General features: G+C 37.8%; 1 protein-coding gene across 1 annotated transcript in view; it reads right to left on the reverse strand.

The window, feature by feature from the left end:
- Nucleotides 1-7,284: 7,284 nt before the first annotated feature.
- Nucleotides 7,285-27,374, reverse strand: part of CFAP54 (cilia and flagella associated protein 54) — a gene marked incomplete at its 5' end in the record, with an annotated part of 114,217 nt that continues 94,127 nt past the window's right edge. Inside the window, 12 exon segments of the mRNA XM_080349867.1 lie at nt 7,285-7,487; nt 10,046-10,123; nt 11,440-11,629; nt 12,463-12,569; nt 13,905-14,090; nt 17,279-17,487; nt 20,925-21,066; nt 21,670-21,744; nt 22,492-22,597; nt 25,102-25,210; nt 26,229-26,384; nt 26,615-26,741. Of these exon segments, the coding sequence (XP_080205993.1) occupies nt 7,368-7,487; nt 10,046-10,123; nt 11,440-11,629; nt 12,463-12,569; nt 13,905-14,090; nt 17,279-17,487; nt 20,925-21,066; nt 21,670-21,744; nt 22,492-22,597; nt 25,102-25,210; nt 26,229-26,384; nt 26,615-26,741 (1,605 nt within the window). The 3' untranslated portion in view covers nt 7,285-7,367.

Here is a 27,374-nt window from a genome sequence, read left to right on the forward strand (position 1 = left end):
AGCGCTAGTCAGGAACCTCAAGCTCCACAACCGCCCTCCTCGGCCGCTGCCCGAGGTACCAGCCCGCGGAGCTGCTCCCCGACTCCCTCTCTCGCCCTGCATGGGGCCGCTCTCCCCGCTCCGCGCCTCCAGCCCCGCAGGCCGCGGGACAAGCCGCTCGGCGCCCCCGCGGCACCGCAACCGCCCAGCCCCGGGCCCGCTCCCGCCAGGGCGGGGCCCCGCTGCGGGCCACCCCCGCGCTCCGCGCTCGCCCCGCGGCCCGTCGGAACGCTCATCTTCCCCCCGCCGCCGCTGCCCACCTGGCAGGGCGGCCCCGGGCCGAGCCCCAGCCCCCTCCCGTCCCGGCGCCTCCTCGGGAATCGGGCCCAGCAACAGGCGCCGGCCGCCCCGATTGGCTCCGGCGCTCCTGCGCGCGGTTCTCTACGGGGTCCGTCCGCACTCCCAGCCAATGAGCGCCGCCCTCCCGCGCGCCCTCCCTCAGGGCCCGACTTTCCGCGCCGCATCCAACTTAACCGCCCATCCCAATAGCCCCCGCGCGTCTCCCCGGCCCCCGGCGCCTACGGTGGCCCGGAAGGGGCGAAGGGGAGGTCGCCGTTCCGTGCGGGCAGAGGCAGCGCTTGGCGCAGGGGCCACAGCCCAGGGCCCCCGCTGGGGAAACAGGCAGCGCCCCTGCGGAGGCCGCGCCCTGGCGGGATCCCGAGCGGGCCCGCCTGAGGCCCGGCCCGAGCCTGGGTGGCTGAGGGGGTCTGTAGCGCCGGGAGGGCTGATAGGTCACCGTGCCCAGGCGGAGGGGCCGCCCGGCTGGAGCCTCTGGGGAGACGGGGTCATTTCAGCGGGGAAGAGAGGCACTGACCCGGCCGCAGCACGGAGCCGTCTCTGGAAACTGCTGGGGAGGCTGGACCCAGCCAGTGGGCAGCGGGCCCTGCTCTCCACTGCGGGCTCGTGTTGAGCGGCACCACGTTTGGTATCTGCTGCGCTTTAAGTTAGAAACTTGGAGGAAGGGCCGTATTTTCAGCAGTGAGTAAAAAGCATCCGGCGAAGCCGACCCCGGTCCTTATTGGAGGGGAAGCCGTATGAGGAGCGGCTAAAGTCACTTGGTTTGTTCAGCCTGGAGGAGACTGAAGGGAGACTTCATCATGGTCTACAGCTTCCTCACAAGGGGAGGAGGAGGGGCAGCTGCCGAACTCTTCTCTGTAGCGACCAACAACAAAACCTGAGGGAATGGCAGGAAGATGTGCCAGGGCAGGTTTAGGTTCAACATTAGGAAAAGGTTCTTCACCCAGAGGGTGCTGGAGCACTGGAACAGGCTCCCCAGGGAGGTGTCACGGCCCCAAGCCTGACAGTGTTCAAGAAGAGACTGGACAACACCCTCAGACACATGGTGTGAACTGTGGGGTTGTCCTGTGCAGGGACAGGAGTTGGACTCGATGATCCTTGTGGGTCCCGTCCGACTCATGACATTCTGTGATTCTATGATTTATTCTTCCCTGGGTTATCTTGTTGTCAGATAATAACAATACTAATAAATACATTCCAGACAGAGAAGTTCCTGATCTGAACCTGTCAGCTCAAGTCCATTTTTAATTATGTTCACAACATACCTGTTTGTACCCCCTTACACACTTCATGTTACTGCCAATAACGGATCAAGTAACAGAGAATCATTGCATCTGTGTCTTGACTTAGAATATAGTTGTTCTTCTGGTCATGAAGAATTTTATAGAAGGAGGGATTTTTTGAATTTTTAATCTGGTAAAATAAAAGCTAGGACTTCTTCAAAATAAATACTGTTTTAACTGTCTCTGCTTTATAAACCTAAGTAGAAAATGATTTAGTAAAAGATTGGGATATCTTTAATATCTTTGAAGGGATATTATATAAGGAAACTAGCAAAACTAAGTGTTTCTGTGGAAATCTGGTTTCAAATGGATCTTTACCTTGTGTACCCTCGGAACTGATAGATCTGGAATGCCCTGTTCACTTTACTGATGAAGTTTTGATTTTCCAAGTTTGTGTCATTTCTAGTCCATATAAGTGAACTCAGAATCAGAAAAAAACTCATGTCACTGTTATAAAAAATGCCATTATTATTCCGCTCCAGCAATGAGGAAGGTGTCTTTATTGCACCTCTCCATCCTCATTAACCAAGCATTAGTCACATTTTATATCGTCGTCTGTATTCTTAGGTATCTGAGTGTTAAGGGATCTACAGCATTCTTTCAAGCCTTCTAACCCCTCTCCACTTTATTGTCCTAATTTGCTTTTAAACCATCTTTCACTTCTAAGGCCAATGCTTGTAACTGCAATTTGTGTATCATCAATACATGAAATCAAAAGCTTTTTCTTTCCCGTAACAATATCCGCTGTCCTTTTATCTCCTCACTGTGGAGCGTAACTATGTCTACCGACAGGCAGGTGAATACCTGCCTTCCAAGCCCTGAAGCCTTGAAGCTGAGCACATAAACATGACCAGCATTCTTTTTGGTTCATTCTGTGACTTACCCCCAGTTAAATCATTTTTTCCTGCTTCCAGGACCTTTATTGGCACTTTTTAAATGCCACTGAATCTGTTTCTTCTTGGTATTTATTAGAAAACACTGGGAGATCTTGGTGTATCATCTTTGAGCAGAGGACAGCTGCGAGAAGCCCAATTCTGAAAGCAGAGTGGTGCTGTCCGTGCAAAGGATGAAAAACGCCAGCACAAGATGGCATTCCAAGCAGTTGTGCAGGGGCTGTAAAACACACTCTGGAGAACGTTCCCTCACACCTGAGACAGACAAACAGTGTTCTTTCTTTTCCCATAAGAATTGGACCTGGATTAATAATTATTATTGGATTAGGCTAAGATTTCAATTATACATTTTTGGCTTTAAACATACTTTGGCTTCCTCTTTGCCCATAAACAATGTTTTCAACGTAGCAGCAGTGACACTGAGTTCTGAAAGATAAGCTGTAAGAATTCCTGGGGAATCAGACCAGTCAGGACACTGGGAAAAAAACAACCTGGACTTTTTCATGCTTGTAATTGTTCTTTAAAGCAATGATGGGGAATGAAGCAAGGCACAAAGCATGAAGCGCAGACCTCACTCTGCTCGCACGTCGCAGAGCAGCCACAAGACCCTTCAGGCACTTGCAGCTCTAACGTGGAAAACCCACAGCAGAGTCTCCGGTGCCAGCCCCCCCAGGCGTTGGTGAGAACACATGGCTGCCAAAACAGAAGGAGCTTTGCCCAGGACACTGGTATTTTTTGTTGGTTGCTGAAATGTTCTTTCCAATTTTGGACGTCTGGCCAGTAGCTAACCCAGCCTGGAAGGTGCACTGACTCTTCACAGAGCTTCACCTTCCACACAGCTGTCTTGAGATCTGCCCAGATGGACTAGAAAGCCAGGTCCATCACCTTGTGATGATTTCTTATGTAACACATTCTGGTTTTCTACTGTGCAACACTGAGATTTTTTGCGTCTTTTGCTTCAAAATGTACTTTTTTTTTCTTTGCACGTTAAGTAGAATCTTAAATCATGCTGACATGGGAGACAAATGAGAATAATTTTAATTATCTCTGGGGTTTCAAAGTGGAAAATTAAATTGCAGTGGTAAATATTTGACTTCAGCACTTGCCTCTGGACCCTTTCACCCACTCTGTTTTAAAGATTAACCTATGCTTCATATTTTCACTTCTCTCATTTGATGATGTACTCAGTATCTTTAACTTACAGAGCATCTTTGGCAAACATAAATGGAACTCTTTGCTGGCTTAATTAGTTCAGCATATTAGCCTGTAATTCCAACAATTAATTCTAGTTCCATCATTATTCTTTTAAAAAAATCTTTCTTCTTGAATTTCACTGAAAATTATTTGGAAACAAATTACTATCTCTTACATTGTGTCCCAACTGAATAATAACTTAAATTCCCTGTCTCTAATTTAAGGTTCTGAAAATATTTTCCAAATGTTGATGCAGAAAGCTTCAAGTCCCTCACTGATTATGGGATTACTGTTATGTTCAGATAAAGAAACTGAGGCAAAAAGTGAGGCTAATTACTAGGATTGTTTTGTTTGGTTGATGTCATCCAAAAACTGCATGAATATAATACTTAGAACAAACGAAAAATGAGTGTGAGTTGAAGTAGTGGAATTCAAAAAACAGTCACATACAACTGAATAAATCTGTGTGAAATTACTAATTTGCACATCATAAAATTAACTTAACCAGAAATAATTTCAGGTTTCTATATATTTGTAGGCATGAGACAAATCCTGTGAATGCCTTGAATACACAAATCTCTATTGAGGCAGAAATATAGCTTAAAACCCATTCCAAGCTGTCTGTGTTAAGCTCCCTGCTCAATTTCAATTTGGGCCATAGCACATTCTTGATGATACAGTTATTAATTACAGGACCAGAAGCTCTCTTTGTTCTCTGGATGCTTTCTTCATTCAGTTCACAGAACCAACACCACCAAAGGAATTTAAAAAAAAAAAAATAAAAAAAGAAAAGAAAAAATATATATATATTTAAAAAATAGAACCAACTCTTTTTACTATTCTTTAGCTAGTTCCCTGTAGCATCCTTCTTGTCCCTCACCCAGGGGATGCACTGAAGATAAAATCTCATTCATTTCAGAATCCTTTCAGTTTGTCCCCACAGTGTGTGCTTGCTCCCTGTTCCCTGCCCCATCCCACAACTTATCAGATAGAGAAACACTATCCATTCCTTTCACAGATGTGGAATGGAGAGATATTTCAGTTAAAATTTGAAAAGAATTGGTAAACGTGCCAGTGGTTCCAAGCTATCAAGGCAGTAAGTGGCCCTTCAGCAATGTTGTATGGGGCAGATGATGGAGCAAACCTTCACCTGGCAGGAGGGCCCTCCCTTAAGCTCCAGACTGTGAAAAGGAAGAACGTGCCTTTCCCCTCTTCCTTTTTAATTTTGGAGACAGTGACACAGACAAGTATTCTATAGAAACTTAATTGAGCTTGGTGCTGACACAAATTTATTCTGGTCTCACATATTGAAAGCTTTAGTCTGCATTCAGTGGTAAGGAAAAAACCACCCCAAACTACTATAATACATTAAACAAGAAGCAATTTACTTTGCAATTAGCTTTATACGTTTTTTTTGCTGTGCAATTACTGCAGACGTTTAGATATGAGCTTTCTTCCTTACAAACAGATTTTAACTAAAGAGTTTAATTATATGCAAAAAGAAAAATGTTTTCTCTGATGTTTTCTTCTGAAACCTGCATTGAATACTTAATTCTGTGTTCATGAGAGTAAAATCTGCTGCTATGGATACAGTGAGGTCAGCGTTTCAGCATTATTATTTTACTGTGCTGTGTTAATGGAGATGATAAGATAATATTTTTGTTTCAACAAAAATATCTTAGAAAGTGTGATGTATTTTAAATTCATATGTAAGGCATTTTATTTAATATTTCTCTTTCAAGTATAGGAATATTAGAATAAAGTCCAGACTAACAGCCCTGAAGAAACACCTTTTCTGTAATGGAACTTTACTTCCATTTTCACCTGATGCTCTAGGTTGTTTTACAAATACTAATTAAGCTACACGAAAGTCCTATGATAATCCTCAAGGTGACCCCAAAAAGAATAAGAAACATTTTATACTTTTTACAAAGCACAAGGAAAGACTGAATAGTTTTTCCCAAAAAGCTACAATTTTCTACTTGTTCCTTGGAAAAGAAAAATGAGTAATGCCATTTTTTATCTTTCCTGCTTTTTGAAGAACCGCAGAACAAGAAATTCTTTTAATTGAAAGAATAACGCTAAAGAATATCTCCTCTAAACTGCCTGTTAGGCGGCACAGTTAAATACCGATTCTAACTCAGTTTTAAAATTGTCTTGCAAAAATACCTTCCCTATCAATTACTAAGTGTTTACTTTGGTTTTATCATTGTATCATAATCCTCCCGATTTTCCTACTACCTACAGCTTTCCAGGAAAGGCTACACAAAATAAAAATAACACAACTTAATAGCTACACATAACACAAATACATCCAGTCTTCTTTCTTTTCTAGGAATGAAATATGGTAGAGAACCAAACCCCTTTTGTTCCTGTTACTGATCACATTTAAGATACTCACTATACTCAGTCTTTTCCCTCTCTCTCTCTCTCTCTGCCCCCGTATAAAAAACTTCACTGGTAAACCAGATAACATTTCTCTGAAAAGCACAAGCCGAGGTAAATCTGCAATGTCCAAACAGCTCAAGATATTTTATTGTTTTATCACTGGGCTACACCACAGTGAGAGCCTGACTGAGGCAAAAAGGGCTGGCATTTCAAACCAATTGTTTCATTTTCACAGAAGCTGAACTCAGGAATGGTAACAGTCCTAAATTTTCACAGCTACATAAAAGCATTGCTTGTGACAGGACAAGTCTCACAGGACTCCTGCCCAAACAGCCTGGGTTTTTTGCTTTTTTTGCTGTTTGTTGCAAACAAATTATTGTAACTAGCAAAGAGGAACTTGGCCTTCTGGTGTGAGCAAAACCAAAGGGCCATGAACTCTGTTGTGGATCATACTGCACTCTCCTGTGCAGCCTTGTTCAATTAACTCACTTTTTCCTGCCAAACTCCCCATCTCTGACACTGGACAAGAGTATTTCCTCAGGTGGCTGTTGATAGGACTCCCTAGGGTTTCTTCAGCACTTTAAAATAAGATTTACAACATTGACAACAGAAACAGAGGGTTTGTTAGCATTTGAGAATGATGTCCAAAAATGTTCTATACAGTCCTATTTTATTTTTTAAACTGGCTCTTTTTTCAGACAAACGCTTTGAAATTATGGAGACACCTGAACAATCATTTTTACCCTCTACATCCTCTGATGTGTTTTTCTTTAACAAAACATAGAAAAGTCTGATAGGTGAGTTTCCAAATAGAAGTGTAAAAGAACAAACTCAGTGATGTTTGTAAAATTCTCAAAAATAAAACCAACTCTTGAGAACTGCAAAAGTAATTAAAAAATTGATGATGAGAATAAAACTTCAGTATTTATTAGCAGATGGTAGAAGGCGACAAGCCTATTCAGCTTTTCTAAACAATAAAAACTTATTGAAAAGCTAGAAAACCTCCAACAAACTCAATTATAGGTGACTGAATAAATCAAATTTCTAATCCTCTTATTAAGAAACTACTTCTAATACTTTTAATTCCTAAAAATGTATTTTCATTTTAAAAACTATTAATTTCTAAATAATTAGAAAAAGCTAAACATGAAGATTAGAAAACACATTAGGAGCCAAATCCTGGTGTGAATAATGAGGCTGTTACATTAACACCAGCACTTACATCTAAATCTATAGCATCCAGCAACTGAATAAGTTGTTGTAAAAATAGAATTTAGTGAAACAGAGAAACGATCCAATTGAAAAGACTTTCTTCAGTTATTATGCATCCATTAGCAGGATCAAACATATCTTCCAAACTTGCTATTGATTGCAAAGTAACATCAAATGGGATCTGAAAAAAAATTAAAAAGGGAAAAAAAATCACACTTTACTAAGCTTACGTGTATCAAAAAGTACATTTATACAAATAGTTCCATGTTAAAGCCATATTTCTGACCTACAACCAATGAATAAGTTAGAAATATTCATTGCCTAAGTATAAACCTGTGGTTAATGACATCTCTTGCAGGAAACCAGTAAAACAGGATTAAGAGGAGGAAATTTCTGTGAACAGTCTTGCTCACAAAGTTTCTTCTGATCATCTGTAGGCAAAGTGAAGATTTCAGACAAGAGCAGCAAGAACAAATAGTAACTCAGAAGACTTTTCCTAAGATGAGAAGCTGAAAGTCTTGAACTCCCCATGAAAGGTGAAACAGAGGACAGTGATAAACTGGTTTGTATGTCCATTGGACATGGAGAAGAACTATTTAGCCGATTTAGATATTAAGAAAAAAAAAGGAGAGGAAGAAAAGTTTGGAACAGGCTCTGTAGGGAGGTTAGTTTTTAATGCATCATTTTATTTATAAATTTACTTTTAACATTCAAGATTGGAACTCCCAAACACGATGCCTCATTATCTCCCTCAAGAACATAGCTATTCATTAAACAGATTTAAAAACAAGCCAGCTGATCAATTTTTATTCTTAACACGTGAACAGTCAAATAATTGTAAATGAATAATTCAATAAAAATGCACCTTTTCTACTTAGAAATATAATTCAGTGCTGAATCAAAAGCACCATGAGACATACAAACAGAAAAAAAGAGAATCAAAGAAGAGAAGCAGGAAAGATGACAGCAGTTAAAGTGTGACAGCTCAGAGAATGAGAAAACAAATACCACAAATTAGAAATTACTTTGTCCAATTAATTCACAAGAAGAACAGCAACAAAAAGTGTGTTGTGCAGAAAAATGATCTAAAACTACATGTAAGCAACGTATCTGATGTCTTCTCCTGCATTCTTGAAAACAAAGGGAATGTACTACCCTGCAGTATACATCATCCAACTCTGAGCTTTCCGCCTCTAGCCAAGAAGACTGGGTAGTGCACACACACCACTTATTTGAAAGTTTGGAAATACTACCCATAAATAAAAAAGTGCGGAGCACTCTACAAGTTCTGTTTCCTTCAGAGAAGAATGAAGATACTCAGCATCTTGAAGGATTAGGCTTCACTCACTTAACCAAATCTTCCTTATCTAATAGGACCTTAGTTTGAAGCCTCTATCTGAAACTTTGTGATGAAAAGCCCTTTGTTCCACCTGTTGAAACATTTTAGCTTGTTGTGGCATTTAAGCAGAATAAAACAGAGCAGTTAACATCACATTCTTACAGGAAGGACATCACTAAATCTGCTCCCTCACTTTCATCATAGACCCAAAAAAAGAAGCAGGCAAAGTGAGGAGGGATGCATAAGAATTTAAAAGAGGTCCAGGAGGTCCATGTAATTCTAAGGAAGCTCAGCTGTACCTTTCCCTGGGTATCTCATAATCCTCTCTCCATGGAAGATATTTCAGTGGGACTGTGGAAAGTATTGCATTGCAAAATGAATGGCTATGTATTTTGATGCCTTGATAAAGCCTGACTGAGTGATACGAAGGTCTGGGAGTCCTGTGGGGGACACTTGCAGCTGGCAAGAATGGTGCAATATGTATAAGAGGGAGGTAGATACTCCCAGGTACCAGACCGCAAGATGCACTGGACAGCATTACAGATTCTTTCTTCTGTAATAGGCCACTAGCTGAACTGTTCCCAGATAAAACTTGGAATTCTTTTCTGGTAGGAAGAGCTACCTGACTGGAAAAGAAGAGTACAGTGGATGCCTTGTCTATTATCATTCTATTGTGAACAATTACAGGCAAGATATTTGAGCATTAGTAGGAGTTTCTTGGAGTTCCTTGAAACCTGGTATCTGCAAGGGGCATTGGACTAGATAACTCCAGAGGTCTCTTCCAGCCCCAACCATTCTGTGATTCTGGCAGCTGTGGTCCTCTCCTGATCTCCCTAGGTTGGCTGAGAACACTGCACAGTTCTGCTGTCCACTGTGAGCCAGTTCCCATTGTCTCTGGGATACCAACTGCGACTGGGTAGCAAGATGAATACAACAGCATAGACAAAAAAGTGGCATGTTGACCTTAAGGACATGTCATGGGCAAGGCAGAGAGAACTAAAGAAAATAGGAGGAAAGTCTGAATAACTGTGAAAACACAGAGATGGAAGGAAATTGTGTTTGGCAACTGCATCATGGAAATTCACTGGAGTCTGTGTAAACAATGACCAGAGAATAGTAGAGAAACCAGATGAACCTATTGTGGGTGAGATTCATTTTTAATACATTTTTGTATGTATAAAAAGATTACGTTCATCAACAGTAAAGATGTTCACAGTTTGTAATCATGCACGCTGGTATTTTGTTTGTAAAGAGGAAAAAATAAATCCCCAACCAAAAGTGCAAAAAATGTATGACAAAAAAATGGGAAGATACTTAATGGTATAATCCATGTTTCAGTTTAACTGAACAACATTTTTATTTTAGAAAACAGATTTTTCTTATTAATGAGAATAGCATACCTCAGTTAATGGCAAGGACAGGGCTGGAACAGACGACAGCAGTGCTTTGACTTCAGATAAACACCTTTTAGCCATTTCCTAATGGTATAAAACAAGAAAAAACAAATGCTATACTATCAGTCTCCTCTGATAAGCTAACAGATGGCTTGACTTTACCGAATTTTTCAGAACAATCAAGTTTTAGGCTATTCTAGTTGAATTCACAGCAAAACAAACCTTAGCTGATTAATATAAATTTTCAGCAACACAAATAGTTGTGTTTGCTGTACAAACACAAGTGCCCAAACCTTGGAGTTTCTACTGAGACAAAATTCCCCCTGGCTCAGGTGTTAAACCCAGCGAGTGAGCATTCTTCTGCTATGTGTTTACTGAAGATGTTCTAAACAAACACTCTGACAAGATGATATTTATACATGTATAATGCATGGCATGTTAATCTGATTAGTATTCTAAACATTGTTTTTCCAATTACTGAGATATATTAATGAAAGTCTGAACAAAACCCTTCAGGTAATCAGAAACACCCACTAAAGGACAGCTCTGTCTACCCTCCCAAACACACTGATTGGCCAAAACATCATTTGTTCTCCAAGCTGGTCAAAATACAGCCTCGTAATAATGGCACAGTGCACAATTGTCACTGTTTCACAGCATCCATCAGACAAAATGACAGCCTCTACATCATTAATCATTTCATATAATAGATATAAAGAGAATCCTGTCACATGATAAATGTCTCCCACTTTGAACATAAACGTCTATTTTGCCTTGGCATTTATCAAGCAGCAGTTATGCTGTGGCAATGTTCTGTTCCAATGACATTATCTCAAACAGCCCACATGGAAAATTCTGAAATCACCTCTTTTGTGTGTGTATATGAGGGGAGTCATTTGGTTGTGGACCATATTCAGCCTTGCTAATAAAAAGAAAAGAGGAAGGTGGCGTAGAGAAAATGAAAATAAATTCACTGCCAGCTTTAGTCCTTTCTCAATAATGTTATTAGAAGGTTCTTATTTCAGAAACCATCACTGCCCATTTTGCATTGAAGATGTGCGACTGATTTTTAAAAAGCACTTTTGGGTTGATTGCCATGCTAATTTGATGCTGTGCCAGGCATCAATTTTCAAATGATGTACCTAAAGATGTAGCCTTTATTTTCAGGTGGAAGGTTGAAGATGCCAGATATTTTTGTAAAGTGACAAGCAGTAATAAGGAAAAGAAAAAGTTAAATATTAAATGGAAAGTGAAAATATTTCAACATTTCTTGAAATGGATGAGGGAAGTTTAATCTTTTATGTCTGCCTTCTAAGTTACCTGTCATTTATTTCCACAAAACAGACATATTAAATAAAAGACTGTCAGACATATTTAAGAGCAGAACTGTTCTCACTTACTTCTGTTTTTTCATCAAGATGCACTTTTGCAGCATTCATTTTGGGTTTTTTTGACGGAATTATTTTCGAAGTTTCACTTTGTCCAAGAAAACTCATAGGTTCTGAAGCTGAAGACAAGCTTTTAGAATTTTGCATCAACATTTCAACTTGCTGCTTTAGATTAGATAATTCCTCCCGTAAAGAAATAATTCTGAAATAATACAAGATTTTTCATTATTGCCGTTATAAAGCAACAATATTTGCTGTTTCAAGGTTATAATTAAACTGACGTAGCTTTTATTACATATTGATTAGGTTCTACATTTTCTTTCATTTCAAGACTGATCTCATAATGTTACAAAATAAGTTTTCCGTTAAAGGAAGTGGAAATATGGGATGCATTAGCATTTTGCCTTAAAAATTGTAAGTATTTAAAGTACGCCTCTCTAAGAAAAGGTTTTCTCATCCAACCAGCACTGGGTGGGCTGACAAACTGGGTGGCAAGGGCTGCAGCTCTTCTTGGACTCTTATTCTCCCCCTCCACCTGCTCAGCAGTTCCAAAAATTCTGGGGCCAGATGAATGACAAGGAGGGAGTAATGAAAACCACCATAGGATGTAAAATGAAGGGCTGAGTCTGGGGCTATACCTGAGAAGAATTCTTGCATGCTCAGAGTTGTAATATGGGATGAGAAAGCAGCTGATCCAGTGAGAGAATGTGAATTAATTGCTGGGACTGCTGCTTAGATTTGCTAGTGTTTTGTTACATTGCTATGCCAGTGTAATATAATTAGCATGTGTTACTCGGTTCTTTTAGAATCAAAACTAAAATGCTAATATACTAAAAAGGCTTATGATTGGATGGGTTCAACGCTGTGTACAGCATCTTACAGTTTTTATAGTGAAAAATCTCTCAAAAGAGAAAATATATGCTTTCAAAGACTTGCAGCTCTTTGATATTTTGTACTTTATTTCTTCCCATCCTAAATGGTTGACTGATCTTTAATATAGCATGAAATAACGTGATGAAGTCAGTGATTATTTACCTAGCCAATGGAATCCACAAGTGGCCTGAAAACATAGACATTGAACTGAAAATCTTAATGTTACTGATCTTGATGGGCTTAGTATTATAAGCATAAAGCAGCAAAACCTGTAAAAGAGATGGAATAGGTGAGCTATAATGTAGTATGATATAGTAGACCTGAGCTATTTTAGTGATACTAGATTATAATAACTATGAAATACAGTGTACTGATGAAGACTTCAATAACTGGTTTTCAAAAAAGGGAGGAATGTCACTTCAAATGAATTTGTACTCTACTCAGTTTTTACAGTTGTTAAAACAATTTAATTATTGATATCATTTATGTGGGTTTGAAAATTGACCTATGGAGTCACCACCAAAATCCCAGTCATGTCATGATCCTGGTCAATCGATCCCATTTATGTTCATGTCCAAAGTTCCAACTTCAGGTAGGCTGAACAGATAGCTTTTACTGAATTTCCAAAGGCCCTTTGTAATTAGTTATATTTGCTATACAGCTGGCATCATACTAGGTTTAAATCCATGAAGTGCACCTAACTCACCATCTAATAAAACTGTATCAATATAAGAGCAGAAGGAAATGAAATAGAATGTTCGCATCTTTCACTGATTTGATTTGCTATTATGATCTAAAATATGCTTCCTAGTGGTAGCTGTGGAGAATGTCAAGAATATGGCATTCATATATTTTCAAGATCTCTCTTTTTCTGGATTTCTCATGATCTGTAAGGTCATACCAAAGTAACCTGCAAAGCTGTATTGAAAAGTACATTATTTGCACTAACTTCACAGGGCTTCTATCAGCTTACCAACAGAGATGAAAAGGGTCTAGTAGAAAATTTGACACTGATCTGCTATGCCAGAAAGTTTGGAGATCCTGGATTTCTATTGCGGTAGCAGAAATTTTACTTACATGCTGTTCTCTTTGTTTAAAAATAAAGCAAATTCCATGTCCTAGTCTCTTGCTTTCCCACAACCCTCCAGCCTCCTTCATCTTTCACATTTAGTCTGATTTCTTAGGGAAATGAGGTTTACAAAATCCAGTTTTCCCTGTATATGTGTATCTTTGCTTTTCCAACAGCCTCCCACTAAACTGTATTGTTTGAATGTATTGGTCAGCTCTGACCAAACTTAACAGAGTGAGGTCTTAAAGACATCAAGGACCTGCAAAAGGTGTTAATACAACATGGCCTGGAAGCTCTATGTGGTCAACATAGTCTTTCATTGGCCTGCCACCAAAAAATTGTAAAGGAATTCTGTTTGTCCTGCATAGCAGGTTTGCAGCAGAGTAAATCTATAGGTCCCTGCTGTCCAGTGTGCCAGTTGGCATATGTATAATATAAATCAATTGAAAAGCTGATCAGTCTCAACACAAATATTCATTGGAAATGAGACTTCATTTGTTCCAATACCTAAGGAACTGCTTTGGTGTAGTTATACCTTAGTCTCTGAATTGTTTGATGGCCCTGCCAGAGAAGGAAGGTACCACTGAATGTTGATTTCCTTATTTGAAGCATTTGCTGCCCTGTTCTCCATCTGCCTATCTGCTTCTACAGTGACAGAAACTGGAGAAGCTCTTCTCATACATGACATCTTTGGTGTAGTACCAGTAATTTCAAGAGACATCTGAAACACAAAAGAAAATTTTAAATTGTATTTTTTCTACTGTACCATGCAAAATCTGTTACAATCTACTGTGTACTAAAATTGCTGTGACTTTCACTCCTGCACAAATATACACTTATTTAGATAAATGGGTAATTTTAAAAGGTGTCCATTTTACCAAGTTAAGGCTTTTTAAAGTTCACATGGTGAGACATTTCTAGAGGTAGTGCAAAGGACCTCTGGGCTGACTTACAGACACCTACAGTAAAAAAGATTGTTACCTTTGACTTATCTTCCTTATGGCATTACGTTTTTTGCTAAAAGATACTATTTGACATGCTAACAATACAAAATTTAGCGCTGAAAAAGTAATTAGTTGGCTATACATATTGATAATTAAAATAGTAACCTGAATGGTAGATTAATGCTTTATTTATTTTTACCTATTTGTTTTCTCATTAACTGTGCAACTAACTAAGGGTGATAACTACTGAAAATTCAGTCACTTAATTTGTGACGATTTGTCCTATGTCGTATTTAGTACAATGTATGTGGAACATTAGCAGGCTATTTATCAAATAGTTACTGTTTGGCCATCATCTACCAGGGAGGCGATGGAGGAATACTGCCAACCAACATACATTAATGAATAAAAGCTTTTTTTAAAATTGTAAAATATTTTATTTAAAGGCTGAACAGCACCATGCCATTTCTACTTTTTAAAGTGTTATACAGACCTGGAAAGAACAGAAGAGACCAAACAGTAACATTTGGGGGCAACGCTGAAGCTATTTAAAAAGGTTGTTAGTGTCTCCATCATTGATTCCAAAATGTGAACATTGAAAACATCTGGCTGGGCAGTTAGTTCATTTTTAGTTTTGAATGCTCATTGCTGAAAAAACAAATATGGAGAATTTTACCCACTTTATTTTCAGACAACACAGCTCATGACCGATACAACACAGTAAATCCAGGTGAGCAGAAGATGGATTTTTCACAGTGACATAATCTAACTTCATAAAGCCCATTCCCATCTCACATCAAAATATAGTAGAAGTGAAGATAAAGATGAAGTCATGCATGCTGAAGTCATGCATTTGAGCACATGGATATGCCTTCAGTATGGCATGGGACAGTTAAGTGGACATGATCTGTACCACCTGGACTCTAAACACTAAGGCAGTGGTAACGGTGGCCATAACCCACAATGCAATGAGATGTTTGTGCATGGATCACCCACCTACAAGGATCTTCTGCATTCGCAATCTTAGACTTTAGTGTTGGCAATGAATCACCCACTATCTTGCTGGCACAAGAAGGGAACAAAATTATAAGAAAACACATATATGGGAGTGGGAACAGAATCACACAGAATCACAGAATGTTAAGGATTGGAAGGGACCTCGAAAGATCATCTAGTCCAATCCCCCTGCCAGAGCACGAACACCCATGCCCCTGAACTAGAGCTCTGAAAGTCCATTTTACAATATATATTTCTTCCTAAAACATGTGGTATATTTTCTTTTTTACTGAACTGCATCTTTTATTTACATCATATTGAATCTTTTTGATGAAGGAATTACAACGGGTCTTGTCAAAGAAGAAGGCTACTGAATTACAGATATAAATATTTATCTATTAAACTTTCTCAAAAGCCTGAAACAAAAAACTGTTTTAGTTGTTTCCAGTCCTACATACTATCATGGAGTGGCATAAAAAACAAGCGTGCAAAATGTAACAGGGCACAGAATTTTAATTATAGCCTTCTTAATGTAATTTGGATTCTTTGTTCAGCAGAGCTGAAAAAAACTTCAAGAGTCAAAAATAGAATTACAAAGACACATGTAAGCAAAACAACCTTGTACACAAAAATCATTCTCTCAAAAATGATATCTATTTGTATTGTTAAGAATCCCAGTATCAAATTACAATAACATTTTTAAAATAACTTATACAGCCTTCTGAATAGTTAAAGCTTCTAAAAATATTGTGATAAAAATCAATGAAGCTTAGAATTAAAAAAGTAAGAGCTTTATGCTTGTTAGCTGTCTACAACACTGAAGCTAACACATGATTATGCAGCTTGCACCTGTCACGAACATGACAGTGAGCTCTGAAGCTTATTATTCTAGGACAGTGTAATACTAATTATGTCAAAAGAAGAGCAGACAGAGTAAAATAATTTTTGATATATGATGGCTGTTATAAATGTCACGTACCATATATTTACAATTTATTCAGTGGCACAGTCAGCTCTTTGTTGGGAAATGAGTAATGATATGCTGTCCAACACTGCAGAAAGTTCACCAACTCCAGAAGAGTTACTTTCACAAAATTATTTTAATTCATTTCCATAAGATAACAAATTCTCAATCCTCAAGGCTCCCTCACCTCTATCTAATACTGAACACAACAGGTAAAAACTAAACAACAGAGGTAATACAAAGAAACGTGTCATTTAAATTTTTTAGTATTAGAATAATAATTAATAAAAGAAGTGTGATGGAGAAACTTTGAAGACAATTATTTTTACATTGTATCTTCAAAGACTTTTACCACTCAATATTCAATACAAGTCCCACAGTCAGCACAGACTCCAGAATGCCAATGCAAGATTTATCGGAGTAATGTAATCTGAGCTGCCGACATTTGAAAGCTCAAATAGGCTGTTTGCCAGCCAGAAATCTGAAAAGATTGATTTTCTTGCCAGCTGATAATCAGTGAAAAAAACTGGCAAGCAAGGTCTTCAGTAAATTTTGAGAAAATACAAATTACATATTTCTTGAAAATCGTATTTTTATTATAGACCAAATTAACAATATAGAGGATTGTACACAAATTACAAAGCAAATACCAGGACATTTTTGATATGAAACTTGGAGATCTGCAAGACTAAAAGCCTCAGTCCTACCAAATAACACAGCCAACTTAACTAATAATGAAATCTTCTGCTTAATCTTCTAGGGTCTAAATACACTGGGCATGGGATAGAGATCATTTTTGCAGGAATGAATAACACAAGGTTATTAGCATTTTTTAACTACGTCCTTCACTGCTTGCACAGGATTTTGGTTTTGCACTGATCTTCTGCATAATGAATTCAATTCTTCTATAGCTCTCTCAGAAATATCACTATTGGAACTAGCAAGAATCTGAGCAAAATGCAAGTAGAATACATATTTTTGAAACATCAGTAAAAAAACAAGTACCTTTGGAGAATCAGTTGGCCTACTATGCAGCAATTCTACATCACGTAGCTCTTCTGGGAAATTCTCAAGACAACACGTTGAATATTCAAACAAATGTTTTTTAAGAAAGGAATGCATTTCTGCTATGCGTAGAACAATCCCTGTGTCAAAAACAGAACTAAGGTGTCCAGTTCTTGCAGAATATGATCCAGGTCCTGAGTTAGGGGCATCTTGGAAAAGAGATTTTAATTACATCATCACGTGCTATTGAAAAGTAAGGTTTCTACAGCTACTAAATTTTTAAAATACAGTAAAATATGTCCTTAAATATTACTAGGTTATGGTATTTGTATTGCAATTTTTCACTGGAGATCTGATAAGGAAACAAGCTCTGTCTAGACACGATAAAATAGCATAAAATGGAGGTGCAGTTTCAAGGTTTACGTACTTCAGTCTAGATGTGTAAGCATCAGTATGTTCACAAGGTACCTAAGCACACACTAGAATAAACAGATATTTATTCCACACAGTCAAAAGAAGCTCTACAGGCTCTTAAGACGCTAGTTTAGACAGCTGGTGGCTGATCATCTGAGTCACTCCCTAGACTCTATCAGTAGTAACTACAGCTGAGATATTCATGTACATTTTGACACCTACTTGTAGATACTTTACTGTCCTTACAGTTGTGTTGTGAGGTAGAATGCTTTCATTTGGTGCAGGGTAGCTAAGTTTCACTCTAAGCAGCACCTATATATACAATCTAGTTCTACTGTCACCTATCAGGTTGTCACTTGTATGTCCAGCAGCTGGCTATATGATACTGATTCATAGTATCAGGGCCCTGAAATTAATGGATTCTTACTGTTTGAAAGGTCCTATCTATTACCATCTTTTGTTTACAGTGAAATAAACCAAGCATGTAGATAACATCCTGTGCTTTAGTCAAAACACATTCAATAATGCTCAGCCTTCCCACTTAACACTACGCTCAGTTCTCACAAACAGGCCGTCAAACTGAACAGATGTGACTTAAGGTTGATGTATCTATAACTAAAAACAAATCTAGATTATGAATTTTTAAAAATGCTTCAGATATAGTAATAGCAATTAAGTTTTGAGGCATACTTTTCCTGGTATCATGAAGGCTTATGAATAATTATGAAATAAAGGTAATAACATCTGCCCTTACAACACTTGTAAACTGACATAAATCTTGATTTCAGTGAAGATTATTTCACATTTATACGATTTAAAGGAATTCAAAATGAGACTGTCTCAGATGATGGCCTTCGAATTTGACACTGTTGGCCCCCAAAAACAGTATCTCACCCATGGCAGTTTTCTAGAAGGAACTAAAAAATCATACCAAATAGAAAGCTCATGTTATAAAGTCTTTTTAAATAACCGTGGTAGTGAATTAAGTGAACCCAAGTTATTGCCTCTTTCTTCTGGCTGGCCTTGGTGGCAAGACTTTCTGTTCCTTCACTTTGGCTCTGCTCATCTTGCATGATTTGTTTGTTTTCAGTAGAAGATGCTTCGGGACTATCAGAGACAACATTGTCTCCATCTGCAAATCCAATAACAGTTCAACAATACACATTAAGTGAATGGCTGCAATTCAAAAGCTATTTCTGCATTATGTTGGAATTGACTAATATGTAACTAAAAGAGTAACTTGTGAACCTGGTTATGTTTTTCATAAGGGGAAAATTGTTTCTATTCTGCTTTAGTATTAGTTGCACTAGTAAAGAAAATATTTCTCGGATCATGGCCAGGAATCTGACTGATCTTTACAAGAAGCTAAAAGGATGAGAGAGCAAGGTGCTCGTGCACTCTCTCTGAATCTAAATATAAAGCCATTATTTCTATAAATTGTTCAATAGCAGATTTTTACAGAACGGAAACAATACTAGGAGTCATCAGTCATAACTACAGCAGTTGAACTTCTCAGTTAAGTTGACCTGGACTCCTCAGAGTTAGGTACTCTGAAATGTTTAGCATTAGTTTCAATGCAGTCCCTTTTAGATATTAAGCATGTTATCAATTAACTTGATTCTTGACTATAGACTAAAACAATGGGTTTTTTTAGTGCTGCCTAAAGGTTATATTTATGCAAAAAGAGGGAAAAAAGTAGCAGTACAGTTATCACTATATCACTGCTTATACTCAGTAATTTTTTTCACTGTATTAGGACATGGCTCTCTCAAATTCTTCTGCTGTTTCTCATCCTGAATTGAAAAAGCATTATGTTACAGTAATTCCTAATAGTGAACTTCCAGAAAAGAATTATGCGTCCTTCTACAAAATCTGAATGTCTCCATTATTCCTGATATTTCACTGTCAATTGTGAAAAGAGAATTTAGTTAAAATGGTCACATTGTTTATAGATTAAACTTAAACAATGTGTTTCACTAATGGTTTTACAGAAAATATTTAGCATGCTGTGCTGATCATTTCCATTTCAGTTTACCTTTATATTTTTTGGCCTAGTATTGCTTTCCTACATTTTCTGTTCTTCTTTGTATTGCCTAACAGAACTATCAGGAGAAACACCTGCTGCATTTGCTAAAAGAAAAAATGATCTGTAATTATAGGCAAATGGAGCTAGTACAAAACAATCAGATTGATGGAAAGTCTTAGCATACAACATTTGTTTTCATAAACCAATCAAAACACATATGTTTAAACACTGTAGAGTAAGCGGACATTGCTCAGCTTTGCCAGCAACTATCAGGCAGAACAATTCAATCTTTGTCAGTCACTTGGGATGATCGAAATTAAGCCACTGAATCAAAATTTTATCACTAAATTAATAGTTCCCAGTTTAAAAATAAATACATGTATTTTGCCGTAGTGTTTATATAACATCTGGCAACCATCATCCCAGAAATCCTAGTGTTACTGGGGTTTTTTTTAATCAAAAACTTCCCTTTCGTCAACTCCATTAACTATAAAATTACTGCAGAAGTTTTAAATAAACCAGGCAAAGGCAAAGTTCTACCAAGCTAATGGAAGCACTTCTAAATGATAATCCATTGGACTGGACAGTGATTTTTTTTAATTATTATTATTATTATACTGACTTTGACTTTTAGAATACAGCACCCAGGCAGATATGTAAGAGTTTCCAAGGTCTGTTTGTTTTCATGTTTGGGTTGTTTGGGTTTTTTTTGGGAGGGAGAAGGGCAGAGAGAGACAAGCTATTCAACGCTGACATGTCTTTACAAAATCAAAAGAAAAACTGGAAATCTTCAAGGAAAAGCTAATATACCTAGGGGAAAAAATCTGGTCTAAATCAGTGTTTGGAAAAAAAAAAGCAGTCATGACTGATAGGGGGGTCAAGACCTACTCTAGAAGTCTGGGGAAGTCCTGTAACAAAGGCCCATCTCTTCTTCTAAAAGTATGGCAGCATGTGCACTCTGTCTTTCTGAGCCCCAATATGCAAACAATGCAGTTTTTCTTAACCTATTGAACACATGCACAGGCTGATATTTAAAGATCCATTAGGTCTACTCAATGTTTTGTACTGCTATGCAAGAGGAGGATTTTGCTTTTACTTTCCAAAAGTGACTAAAAATTTTTCATAAATGAAAATCAGATATTAAATGTATTACTTAAGTATTACTACTTATTTAATATTCTAACATTACTAGATATAAAGGAATACCAGATAAGAAATCTCTGTATGAAGCAAGAAGATCCATGGAAGCAAATTCTGGGATTTTCTGTTGCACTGCATCCTTCATGCTGTGTTCTTTAACACTCTTCATTCCGATTAATAGCTTAGAAGCAAGGACAGCCTCACTGACCTAAAAATAATATTTATTTTATTCTGAACCAGTTCACTACAATATTTATATAGGGTTTAAAATCTGACAGTATCAAGGTGATGACAAAAAATTAATTACTCAACATATGATATTTTTAAAAGTTAGGAAAATATTCTTTTTCTCTCTGATGTATGGTACATTATCTACTTAAATACATCATTACTGCTGACAGCTTAATTACTACATACGTGATCTCAAATCAGATATCATCACGTGGATGCCACTGATGTCTACTCACATGTCAAATACAAGTGCACACATATCAGGCAGTGTGCTGTTTTATTTGCACTGAATCAAAGTTGAAGTAAACAGAGTCAGATCTGTCCATGAGAGATTAAATCCTCTACTCAGAGAGTGTCCATTTTAATTTCCTCAAATAAGACTCTTGCCAGAAATTCCAGGAAAAGTTAATTCTTGTCTTGTTTGCTTGTGTAAGTAGCATAAAATGAAATTAAAAAAAAAAAAGACACACACAAAAACCCACAAACCAAAGCAACCAACCAACCAACCAACCAACAAACAAAAAACACCACAAAACAGAACAAAAAAACAACAGACACCTCTTCAGAATATTGCACCAACCTGTGTAGCTGCTCTAACTGCAATCCAGGCTTGTACTTTGTAGCCTTCTGATTTCAGAGCCTCCTCAGGAGTGATCTAAAATTATACATCAGTTCATAATGAGGATTCTAAATGTTTTATGTTAAAATATATTTTAAATATAGAAAATAGTCCTCCTTCTTACAGAATTATTGTTTTATTCACAAGTTGTAAAAATCAGCTTTGATTGTAAAACCATTAATTAATTGCTAAAATTGGAAAAATATTTCCAGAGCATACTAACTGGCTGCTCCTTTAAAAAATTTCTCAGAGCAGATCATACTACGGTCACTACTGTATACAGTTTTGCCATAATTTTCCATGTTTTGGAATCTTAATTATCTCTTTTATGTTACACATTATGCTTTGAATCTATGACTTTTAGCCACTTTAATGTGGTTAAAGCCTTTTATATTTTTCATGCTGTTGCTCACATTTGTAGTGAAAAAAAAGGAAACCTGGTAAAGTATAAATATTAGCACTTAAAAAACAGGTTTAAATCTTATGTTTTCTTTGCAAAGCACAACTTAATGAGTACATAATCAGAAATGATAACACTGTTGGTTCTGTTCCTTCTCATTTTATACAGAAAAATATTTTAAATGTTATCATTCAATGCAATAAACATGAGAAATAATATCAAACAATAAAATTCTACTGCTGTACTATGTGATTTCTTTGTGTGATTTTTCTAGTAGGATTTTCAGTATCAGCATGATTTATAAGGCACTGTAAGTAATAGTCTGGCAAGGTGCACAATGTTCTGCTTTGAAGAGGCCGCTACCCAAAAGACAGTAAACATACGTTTGATTTGGAAGGCACCATCTTATCTGTCTGTGACACATCCTCATTATTTCTCGCTAAATGCAAATATAATAGTGCTATTTCAAGGTATGATCTTCTTATTAACCTGTAAGAAACAACACAGAGATCAATCAATGTTACTATCAAAGTAAGCATTACAATGATACAGTATGACTCTTACGTAAGACTAGCCAGACAGTCTCACCAAATAAGTCATTCATCCAGACTTCACCATCTACTTAAAGTGTATCTTCTTTCAGACAGCCATGTGATCCTGTTTTAAAGCCTTAGTGAGTCTAAAACATCCCTATGGTATGCCTAATAAAGAACACATTGATTTAAGAGTATGTCAAATATAATCTGCATTATGTGCAACAAATATACCATAAATAAATTGCAAACATTTTGTAAGAAAACTGATTTTGCAAGGGAAATAATCTTTCTGTACAGAATCTTATGGGTTTCACTTCCTTCCTCAAATTAAGGCATATATCCCTTGTCCTGGTTTCCCTGGAACATGGGTGGCGGAATTTCAATATAGGTCTTCAGTCAAACTCTTCCAATAATCAGCAGAAATACCTGCAGTGACCAAAACAGTCTTTCATGTCTTCATTGTGCATAGTTGAGGAACTTTCTGAGTTCTCTACCAGAATACTCTACATCTTCAGACAGACTATGCTCAGAAATTCCTGATCTCCTCTATACAATCTTCTCCTTTCAGTTATTTTTACAGTAGTATTATAAAACAGGCAAAAATCATAGAATCATAGAATGTTTTGAGTTGGAAGTGACCTTCAAAGCTCATCTAGTCCCACCCCCTGCAATGAGCAGGGACATCTTCAACTAGATCAGGTTGTTCAGAGCCCCATCCAGTCTGGCCTGGAATGTCTCCAGGAATGGGGCATCTACCACCTCTCAGGGCAACCTGTTCAAGTGCTTCACCACCCTCATAACAATTTTTTTTTCCTCTGGCCTAGCCTGAATCTCCCCTCTTTTAGTTTAAAACCATTACCCCTTGCCCTACTGCTACAGGCCCTGCTGAAAAGTCTGGCCCTATCTTCCCTATAAGCCTCCTTTAAGTACTGAAAGGCTGCAATAAGGTCTCTCTGGAGCCTTCTCTCCAGGCTAAACAAACCCGGCTCTCTCAGTGTGTCCTCACAGCAGAGCTGCTCCATCCCTCTGATCACTTTTGTGGCCTTCTCTGGAACCTCTCCAACAGGTCCATGTCTTTCCTGTAGTGAGGGATCCAGAGCTAGACACAGAACTCAAGGTGGGGTCTCACCAGAGTGGAGCAGAGGGGCAGAAATACTTCCCTTGACCTGTTGAAAATCACTGTATCTGGAGAAGTTCTCCAGCATTTCTAATCCCTATAGGCTTCTAACAGCCTTTTAATGCAAATTCCTCCTGGCTCTGTAGATGTCTCCAGATCTCCCCTATGAATTAGCTTTCCTAAGCATAGCAACAACCTCCTGCTAATGTAGTTACTATTCTGGACAGAGACCTATTGCACAGAGTTGGCTGTTTATATAGTGCAACAAATTCCAGCTTTGGTATGACTTGTGTAAAGCAAAATACAGAAGACAAAGAGTCCTGTAAAGTTCAAGACAGGGCAAACTAAGTAGGAAGATGGCAAGTTCTATACTTAGTTTGTGACAATTTAGTTAACTTTCTAGACTTGTGAACAAAAAAGGATTTGAAACATCAAGAAACAACTTTAATTAAACAATCCCATCGATACCAGAGGGTTTATATAAGCATGATCAGGACATCTAGTTCTCTAAAATAAGAAGCCCAAGGTCCATTGATGTTGCTGTGCATTCTTGTAAAAAGACAGCAGCAAATTAAATAGCAGCGTAGCAAATTAAACCTGCAGAACATCACCACAGTTCATTTCTGTACTATCTTCCATCATGCTGACTGCTTGTAGAGGTTTATTACTATGCTACTGCTTCTGTGTTCAGAGTTCTGGTTCATTAACTTAAGTAAGAGAATACCCAAACAAACAAGGTAAATTGCTGCCTTTACGCTGTCCGTAACCAGATATGGCACATTATTCATTAAGACTGGTCAAGAAACTAAAAAAAACTAAAGTCCAATGTATCAGAGCTGCTTGACAGAATTTATTGGCTGGCTTGGCTCAGCTCTTCAGGCATCTTCTATGCTGATAACTAACGCCAAAGTCACTGTCCTGATATCTGTTACAAACACATTTCCTATGCTCCCTCTGCCTCTGTTCTTCTGACTGTTTCTGGCCGCTAACCTTTTCAAGCTGAATTTCTATTATCTGGAAGGGGGCAGATCACAGCTCATCTTCTGAAATAGGAATAAAATCCCTGTTTAATTGATTGCTCTGTTCCTGGTGTTGACAGAGAGGCTAGAAATTTGGAAATTGAACAGAAAGCTGTAACTTTGTATATTCTAAAATATACTTCTAAACGTTCTCAGCATTTTTAAAAATAAAATAATATACAGTAGCTTTTCTATACTGCAATAGAAGAAAATTCTCCAAAACAAAAGATGCTTCATAACAGAAGTCTCAGAAAACTGTCAAAAAAACTGTACTCTTGTGTAATTAAAGTTACTTTGAATGTTATATAGATAGTTTCTTACTCAAATTTTTGATCATGTTGCTGGCTGAGTTTTATAGCTTCCAACAGGGTTTCAGCAGCTTGAGATGACTTGTTATTGCCTGCTTCAGTTATCTGGCGTTCTACCTTACCTAAGAAAGAAATATAGAAAGTGGATTTGCAAGATTTTTTTAAATTGTTTTTCTCCTGTAAGACCCAACCTGTGTTTCCCTCCAGGAAAACTCAACAACATAGTGCATCATCCTCTTCCTGATATGCAAAATCTTTTCCAGTTTGTTTAAAACACAATGCATAATGCTTGTATAGCAAATTACTTCACAGGGCAGCTAAAATAATCAATCTTTGGAATGGTAATGACTCCCAACGTGCAGCGATCCTAACTAGAACACCACCATACACAGAAGAGTTAATGGACACACACAGGCTTGTTCTGTTTTGCCCTGTGCTGCACATACTTCATGGTCTTTGGGCCATGTATCCTGCTCCTGTGCTGCAGGATAAATACAGACAGCTGGCTGTAATGGAAGAGCCTGTTGGCAGCATCTTCTCAATACCAGTGATTACACCACCTACCCTTTCTGTAAAAGTGCAGCAAGGAATTCTTATGTGAGTATGCATTTTGTTTGACAGTAGAAATGATGAATAGAAATGTTTTCTTTTGAGAAAATCCTCTAACAGCTCAAAAGACCAAAATGAGGCAACCTTTCCACAGATAGCACCTGCGTGTTGTGCTACACACTGACTGGAAGCACAACCCAGGGTTCTCAGCATCTGAGGGGACATAAGATTATTTAGGCTTTGTTGAATCATTTAGAAATACTTTCTGAGCCTCTCATCCTTTTTAGTTCAGACTGATGCAAAGAAGCTAATCGGCTTTCTACAGTGTCCTTAATCTCATTGGCTATAGCCTTTGATCCCTGATAACACAGAGGTGGGAGAAGTTCTGCTGCAGTTTTGAAAATATTTGTTGTGTAATGCCTCCTGAACTATGCTGGTGTGATACTAAACACAGGAGAGATCTGCAGTTAGGGTGAAAAATATCCATATCTGTTCTATTTTTACAGTAAAAAAACTGCCATTTTAAGACAGGCCACATGCATAACACTTCCTATGAAGGCAATTATCATGTACAGACAGGGTTTTATTTACCTATCTGAAAAAGAAGTTCAGCTTCCATATCTATTTTTTTTGTTGCAGATGCTCTGCAAAGCTTCAATGCTGATTCTAAATGTTTGAGAGCATGTAGCCATTGCAGTGTATCTCCTCTTCCAGGTGTACAAGCTACTTTTTCAGCTAATGCGTGTCCTGTGGGGAAGAAAAAAGGACAATTCTTTATAAATTATATAATAGAAAAGCAATGAATGCAAAAAGAAGCAACTTCCTTAGAACAAATGCTGCTATGTATTTACAGTTACAATTCAGTTCTCAAAAATCCAAGTGATTAATGGATATAAATACAGAACTATGTCATTTCACTACCTTATGATGCTGCAAGTTACCTAATGAAAAGTAATAATGACTTGCATTTTTCTTACCGATTCTCATTTTGACTTGGGCTAGCAAGTTGATATGTGGCAAGTAGATGTTTTTTGTAGGTAGGACCAGGCAAGTCAATGTACTGTCTTCTATTTGCCGTTCAATGGGTTCTCCACAGACAAAAATCTATGAAAAGACTATGCTTTGTAAAATCAAGTTGCAGAGAGCAATATAAATAGTAGTTTGATAAAGCAAGTTAGATATCACAGAACACTGGAAATCAAACGTGTCTTGTGAAAGAGCACTAAAAAAGGGCTTGATACTCCCAAACTCCTTTGCTTCAGTTTGTACTTGCTTTATTTGCAAAGGAATTTGGCAGCAAATGAACAATTTCAATTAACTCTTGATCAGATTTATTAATGTTAGGCTTTGGTTTCTGAAAGCAAATTCCCTCAAATCAGTCTTTAAGAAATAGATCTCCCAAGTGACCCGAGCCATAGGAAGAAACTGTCATTTCTATAAAGAAATCTGACATCCAACAAAGGCCAGAAAAGAAAAAGAAAATAACATGTATGGACCAGTCAAACTTCTCATTCATGAAAATAAGGTGATGGGGACATTCTGTAAACTGTTAAGCCTCTTGAAGGGTAGCAAGTCTCACAAGCAGAAGACTGAGTCTGACGTGATTCATATGATTCTTTATTACTTGGGGGAACAAATATTTCAATGAATAAAACTTCTGTATTAGGAAATATGAAGAGAAAATTTGATCCAAAAGCTTTTCTTTATAAAATATATCAAGAAAGGGTAGAGACTGCA

This window comes from Nesoenas mayeri, assembly GCF_963082525.1.
Source record: "Nesoenas mayeri genome assembly, chromosome: 1".
Classification (NCBI taxonomy): domain Eukaryota; kingdom Metazoa; phylum Chordata; class Aves; order Columbiformes; family Columbidae; genus Nesoenas; species Nesoenas mayeri.